The 7,801-nt window shown below is 35.7% G+C and overlaps 1 protein-coding gene across 3 annotated transcripts in view; it reads right to left on the bottom strand.

The window, feature by feature from the left end:
- Window positions 1-223: 223 nt before the first annotated feature.
- LOC121860950 overlaps window positions 224-7,801 on the bottom strand; it is a 29,172-nt gene continuing 21,594 nt past the window's right edge. For all 3 annotated transcript variants that reach the window (XM_042358351.1, XM_042358350.1, XM_042358352.1), the window contains exon 5: window positions 224-7,202. In XM_042358351.1, the coding sequence (XP_042214285.1) occupies window positions 4,964-7,202 (2,239 nt within the window). In that variant the 3' untranslated portion in view covers window positions 224-4,963. The remainder of the gene's footprint in view (window positions 7,203-7,801) is intronic.

The raw sequence follows: 7,801 nt of genomic DNA, 5'->3' as shown, positions 1-7,801 counted from the left end.
TTATTTACAAAGGATATTCATAATATGAACCTTTGAGAATCTGTCCTCAGGAAGTTTGGGGATCCCTTTTTATATGAATAACAATCTTAAAGAGAGACCAAGTATTTCCACCAAGTGTGATATTACTGGTGCTAGTAATAATAGTCAAGAGGTGTAATAGTATACTGTACAGATGTCATCCTTGTTACATTTATGCAGGAGTCTCATAAGTGAATACATATGATCTTTAAAACAGTTATTTATTTGTTTCTAACAACTATATTTACATGTATAACTTTGGTTCTTTAAGATGATTAATTTGTACCATGAGCACTCAGCTGTAACTCACTACCATGAGTATTCATTTGTAACTCACTACTATGAGCACTCAATTGTAACTCACACACTCATCTTTCTTGGCCCTAAGGATACACATCACATCAAAATCTACAGACCAGCTCCACCCTTATTATAGTTCTTCAGTTACTATGTCAACTTTTATTGCAAAACAAAATAAAAAATTCATTGTGTTCTTGCTTTTCTCCGTGTGTGTGCAGCTACCTCTACTGAACACAACACACAGTGGTTTATGTACAATCTTTACCCAAAAAATTTAATAATGCAACACAAATTACAATAAAAATAACATGTCTTCCCAAATACAATTTATACCTGTACAGCAGAAAAGTTTAGTTAAACCAACACTTGCACTAACTCACTAAAAACAATGGCCAACTGGTCAGTAGGTACAAAAGTATTATGCCCCTGATATAGTAATATTAACTTAATATACATTCATTATATTTAAAAAAAAAAAAATAAATAAAATGTCTTCAAAGAAAAAATAATTATCTACAGTATAAATGTGGTAAGTGAAACAAGTCCGTATAAATTAATTTCACTGATATAATCCAATGTCCCACAATTATATGATGCACAGGTCATAATACATTGTATCAAAATCGAAAATGAGTTTTACACAAGCTGGATCAACTATTACTTTACAGGTTTACTCACAGAAAGTACGGCAAGTACATATAGGAAATAAATAAATAAAGAATAAATTTTTACATGTGGATAGGAGGGCATACTTAAAATTGTGTGCTGCACTGTACTCACTTTTTAAAGTTGTGGAATGACAAGCAATTCACTGATTCATAAGACATTATGAGAACATCTGACATATTGGCACCTACATACAACATGGTGCATCATAAGCTCTATATTGTACGTCTTTTATCATGTACTTCCAACTGCTAGCCAACAAACACATCACACTATTACTGGTATAAACAAATGCAACCACAAATCACCTTATGCAAAAATCAGGACACTTACATAGCTAACTGTATAAATGGATGATAGATCCTAATATCCAGTCTTCTAGTTAACCCTGTAGTCTGGTGATTCCTGTTTATGCATAAACCAGTCTAGGGGTCTGGTTCTTGACTGTGGACCACATCCTCAGTGCAAGCTCAGGGCTGATTTTATAATCACTCATCCTTCCGCAACGTAACTGTGCCCTTTATGTGGCAGGATGTCTAAGAGACAGTCATGTCTACTAGCCAGTACAGTACTGTACACATATACCAACTATGACTGCTATCCTGAAAAACACCAGGAAGGAGGGATGGTGCTGGAGATTTTAGGCTGTGGGTTCTACCAGGAAAAAATATATCTGGATCTGTCCATCTTTTCTAGCTTCATGTCCTTTGCCCTCCTGCCTCTAGAGGGCAAACTTTTCCTTTTAAAGAAGATAGTTGCAAAGAGGAAGGATGGACAATCAAAAGATCAGCTTCCAGCCACCAGATCAGAGTGCAGACTACTGTCCTAAAACCAACACTGTTTACAAAACTACCCAGTGATAAGCATCAATCTCCAAAAAAATATAACAAAATTGTTTACAAATAAATAAAGGTGATAAAGAACAAGATATGTAAGCCAGCATACACTGACTCAACCTGTCAGTCAGTCACACAAGAAAGACATTCTTTGGGCAGACGAATTCCAGGGAAAATATTGCAAAAGAATATTACTGTAGTAGAAATAGTTAGTGATGTGCATACACGAGGCCCTGTTTTAGGAGTGATTAAAAAATGAAAAAGACTTCTAATTGGCAAAGTGGAAGAATTGGTGGGTAATTTGTGTGTAAGGTATTGTGGTAAGTTTCAGATATGGATGCAGTACATGAACAATATCTGAAAGCTTCACTGGACAGATTTGTCAGTTTTTAATATACAATAAGTGAAACTAAAAAAAAAATTAAATTTACTTTACTCCAAGAGAGATCGAGAAAGGAAAAAATTAAATGTACAAAATTTTCACTAAGAGCAGGTTATGTACCACATAGTAATTTCTTTTTACAAATATACCCGTAAATACATAAAAATCTATACAGGGTAAAAAAAAAAAAAAAAACACAATAAACTGGATCAAATTAATATCTTTTACAGATCAAAGTGTTTGAACTCCGAGAAAACCACCATTGAGTGGAGTATGAATTTTTTTTTGAAGAAAGGACTTCATGCAACAGTATCCAGTAACAGATTTTAGGACGATGAAGAGGTGTGTAAGAAGTTATCTGACTGCATGGTAATAATATACTGTACAGCATAGAAGGGCAGTTTGAGTAATGCCTATGCCTATTCTTATTAAATAACAGGTTAAAGCCTCATACAATGCCTTCATTTCCCAAGATACTGTACTGTACATTATTTAACATGTTCATTATTAAAAAAAGTATATATATAAAAGAATATAAAATTACAAAATACTAAAAATAATGTCAACCTTTAACTATGAATAAGAACATGTTAATAAGTCCTGAAGAAGTATGATACTGTGCTGATAACATTTATGACTTCTGTGACTGTCAGTATACACTATTTCATACTTAAGACATTTGATGCTATATTGTCCTGGCAATTCATGAAAAAGGCCTCAGCTGCTCCACGAACACAATAGAAAATGGGTAAAGTAGAATGGCTGTAAATAGGGTGTTTTAGTTAAGGGCATTATGGTGAGTCAGAGGGCACTGATGACCAGAGCTGCCTTGAAATTCCAAGCCTGGATACATGAGGCACTCTGGGTAAGAAGCAGACAAGCAACAAAAGTAAAATAAAATTAAAAAATTCAGAATGTAGGTAAACCTTTGCAATTTTCTAACAAGCACATCCCATAACTGATTAGTCACTTGTTTTGTCCTCAGCCAAAGTGCCTCACATGTTTACTATAAATAGCTCAAACTCCTTTTTATTTGAGGAATTTTATATTTACAGTCTATCATTCTTTAAAACATATTACAAGGTAATATTATTATTCTCAATGATTCAGAAGAGCATAGAATGAGAAAGGAAAAAACCGTGAGAAGGAACGACATGGAAGAAAGCTTGAGTAGCCTGTGGTTGGTGACCAGAGACCACGACACTTGATTAATTTTCAGAGATGGAGAAGGGCAGACATATATTAGGTAAGACACTGAAAGCCATGTGTAAGGGGAAGATTGTGTTACAGCTGAACACAAATACCTGTATTTAAAGACAGTACAGTACAAATAAATGACTGACAGAATTTGCTCTTAAAGCTAGCCACCTTGTATCATTGGAAAAGAGTTGTAAGAATATGAAAAAAAATTAATGTTGGGAAAATGAAATAGACTACTATACTGTAAAGTAACAAGAATGTTTGTGGCATTTTAAACAATTACACAGTTACACTACCAATAAGGAATTGCCAACTTAGTCGATCCCTAAATATCCACATGATTTAATTTTTTTCAGAGACAATACTGGTTAATGTCCTTGATTATCAAATGAAAAAATAATTACAAATTAATCCACCTTTAGGCCAGTATTCAGTCAGGAATCTACAATAGTAAGATCTACAACTCCAGAGGCAAGTGTACATGTTTAAATAACTTTTAAGGCAAGAAACATTGAACATACACTCCAGTATGTTCTCAGAGCTTGATGGACTGTTAGGTATGACAGCCACTATTGCTGAATGCATCAAAAATATAAACAAAGTTACGTTTAAAAGTAATCTACAGTACACTTGTTGTAACACCTTCTAGTAAGACAATGTTCAGTAACCACCACATCTGACCAAATGGACATGAATATCATTACATGATTCTGCGTATTAAAAATAATATTTATTCAGTTCTTTTAAATTTGAAGCTGTAATCACATCAACTTGATTTAGGTCTAAAACCAGTTCTACTTAATAACTGCTTGTACTAATTCTACCATGCAAATGAATGGTTAAAATTGCAACATTTCAATGGTCAAATTTTTCTGAATTAAATGTTTACAATTAAATTCCCAAATACATAATACAAACTTTAGGTTGTCTGACCAAATGGGAGATCAGGCAATGTGTATGTGTGTGTGTGTGTGACCTTCAAGAACTATACAGAATGAGAGGTGTGTCATGATGAGTTGGTATAATTGAAGGATAAGTAGTACCCTGTACATATATACAACTGCAAGATGCCTTAAGATATACAGTATACAAAAAATATATATACTGAGCTGTACAGAGAAATGGAAACATTATAGACTAGTAGGAATGAGGGAAGTGATGACTGGGAAAATATCTCATGTGAGAGTTGTTTTCAATTGAATGGAAATTGACGCCAACAAATGTCCCCAATGACAAATTTACAACCAGATGTTAAGTAATGTGTCACTTGTGCACAAATTTTCCATTTTTACCCCGGACTGAGATTAATAGTAAAGCAGTTGCATTTGTATCACATGGGTATGTCTTTATACAACAAAAAAGTAGTTAATACAATCCTTAGTGAATAGACACAACACACTTGTATTGCCCAATTCACGTGCACAAGCAAGTTCACAAATGAATTGCCGACATACTTTACTACAGCTAACATAAGGTCTTGCTAAAATATTATTATTAAGATTCTTCACTTTGATACTTCTCATTTAAGGGATTGTAATTTCTAATTTCAACTATTCTGTCCTCAAACTTTGGGGAGAGTAATTTTAATTGGTGTCTTTGTAGATGCTTTTGAAGCTGAATGATAGGATTGCAGGTTTTGTTGAGCATATTGAGATGAACCCTGGTTGACAGATTGTGCCACTGTCTGAGAATGACCCTGAAAATTATATCCTGAAGGTGTGACATAACATTCTTTTTGAAGAGGATAAGGATAAGAAGTACTTAAGACCGTGGAACTTGTATCAGGAGTCAGCGACATCTTCTCTCCCGAAGAACCCGAGTCACTTGAAGTTGATTTTGATAAGGAAGCAAGAAAATCTGTCATTGACATTTTTTCTTTCATTCCAACTTCACTTCCACTATGTGCTGATGGATGTGATGGGTTAACAGTTGGCATGACAGGTGGTGGGACAGGCTGAGGTATAGGCAGGCTATAGCGATGTGTAACTTGTTGTCGAGATGCAGTATGATATGGCGGTGAATCACTTATATGCGAGGGAGAATATGGAGCTGATCCTGGACAGCGTGGTGCCACAGATAAGAATGAAGCAAAGCCTGAATGCTGTGATGATGGTACTACATTCTGGTGGATTTGATGTGTAGAGTTTACAGGGAGTTGTAATGAATGACTAACACCACCTTCTACACTCTTAGGTCTCTTTCCAATATCCAGTAGTTTCATCTGCTGTGTTTTAACAGCCATGTGTATCTTCAGAAGCTGATCTTTAGGAACTTCAGTGTGACCATGATATAACAATGCATTCTCAACAAAAGTTGTAGTCTCAGCTGCACTTTTTCCCAGACATGCACTAGCTATGCTGTCAATGTTCAGATCAAACAGTAGAGAACGATCCTTCTCCTTTTCAAGTAAGACGCTTAGCCTCTGCTCAGCTCCCTGTAAGATGAGTTTCTGGATGACATTCAAATTATCTCCTTTCAATGCATTTCTTAATTTGTCTCCTGTCATATGTAATAGAATTTTGTTATCAATTTCATCAAAAATGCTCATTGTATCTATACCATTAGATTTTAAGTCCATTGCCTTTTTATGGAGTAATTCGATTGGTTTTAATAATGTACCCAATCTCTCACCTAAACGAGTCAATATTTCTAAAACATCAATGACATCAACTTTAGCCGTTTCTTCAGGAGTTGTGGACGAGACCTCCTCTTCTGAGTGCTGTTTACTTTTAGATACTATATTAGTATCATAATATTTCCTAGCTGAATCATTCAATATAAAAGGCATTGTTTCTGATAAGTGAGCATCAGGTGCATATAAACTACCATAATTCATAGCCTCATTCCTCTTTTCAGCAATATTTTTAACCCCTGTATCAATGTGCCAGGAACTGTGTTTTGAATAAGATGTCCCTGGATTAGCCATAGGTACACCTGCTGAATTCACATGTTGAACAACAGTCTGTAAAACTTCATTAATAATTCCCTCCATATTCTTCATACCAATACCTGTTCCAGCATCTATCCTGCTCTCTGATCTCTGGTTGGAAAAAGGACTTCTCTGTCCAATGTGTAAATGATCTTCCTGTTGTCTCTTACTTTCTGACTGTGCTGCTTCTCTGTATTCATCATCTGTGACTGGCATCCACCTGTGGCCTTTCTGAATGGTATCCCTTTTGTCTCGCCTTCCTGTTCCTTCATGTACATATGGACTCCTAGAATCCCTACTTATACTTCTCCTAGAATCCCTACTCTTACTTCTCCTGGAATTTCTACTCTTACTTCTTACTCTCCTGGAGCTTCTATTTTTCTCGCTCCTTTTCCCATGTCTTCTCTTTCTATCAGGACTAAATGATTTAGAGTGTCTAATTGTCCTTTTATGAAAGTTTCTTTTGTCTTGTGATCTACTCGAAGATGAGGGGTCACTGGATATGGACGAGGGAGAAGGCGAATGAGAGAAAACCTTATTAACATGTAACATAGAAATACACTGGTTCCTCTTCTCTGCCCAACATTCATTAAACAAAGCTTCCAAACGAGAAGGCCAAAACAACTCCCAGTCATTCTTCATGTCATATGTGTTTGGGTCACCACCAAGAGAGAGAATATTTTGGGCTTTCTTTTCAATAAAAGCTCGATACTCTTTACCATAATCAGGATGAGCAGTTGGGTTCTGTCGATACATGTCACACTCACGGTTGTGAACATCACGGAGGGACTGCAATGCACGCATAGTAACAGAATCCTTGGAGTCGCCAGAAGGTCTTCGTCTTTTAGGTGATTGAGAGCGTGATAGTGATCTGTAATAAATAATATCAAGTACAATTATATACTGTACTGCACTTCTGGGAATATTCAAAATAAATCAATTATCATTTTGGTACAGGTTATACAGCAAGAGAAAATGCTAATAGAATATCTGTAAAAAAAAATCAAAATGGCCAAATATGACACTTGAACTATTGTGTAAGAAACATTGTAGTTATATAAAAAAAATTCTGCCTCCACAATGTCACTATGGTGATGGGTGTGGTATAGCATTACTTTGGTGATGGGTGTGGTACAGTGTCACTATTGTGGTGGTGAAGGGGGTGGTAGTGTCAATATGGTAATGGTGAAGGGGGTGGTAGTGTGAATATGATGATGGGTGTTATACAGTGTCATGATGGTGATAGGTGTGGTACAGTGTCACTGGTGATGTGTGGTACAGTGTCACTGGTGCTGTGCGGTACAGTGTCACTATGATCAAGCTGCCCAGCACTCATCCTACATTTGAATATTGGTGCAAAGAATTAAAGACAGTTTAAAATAGAAAACTCTTGGCTGAAGAGATGTGTAGACAGCAAAACCACAACTTGAACACTGGTGAGTCACATCTACATACCTCTATAATCCAACT

The sequence above is a fragment of the Homarus americanus genome, unplaced genomic scaffold (genome assembly GCF_018991925.1).
Source record: "Homarus americanus isolate GMGI-L3 unplaced genomic scaffold, GMGI_Hamer_2.0 scaffold52806, whole genome shotgun sequence".
NCBI lineage: Eukaryota > Metazoa > Arthropoda > Malacostraca > Decapoda > Nephropidae > Homarus > Homarus americanus.
The sequence above is the reverse complement of the archived record's forward strand: the minus strand, read 5'-3'. Positions and strand labels throughout refer to the sequence as shown.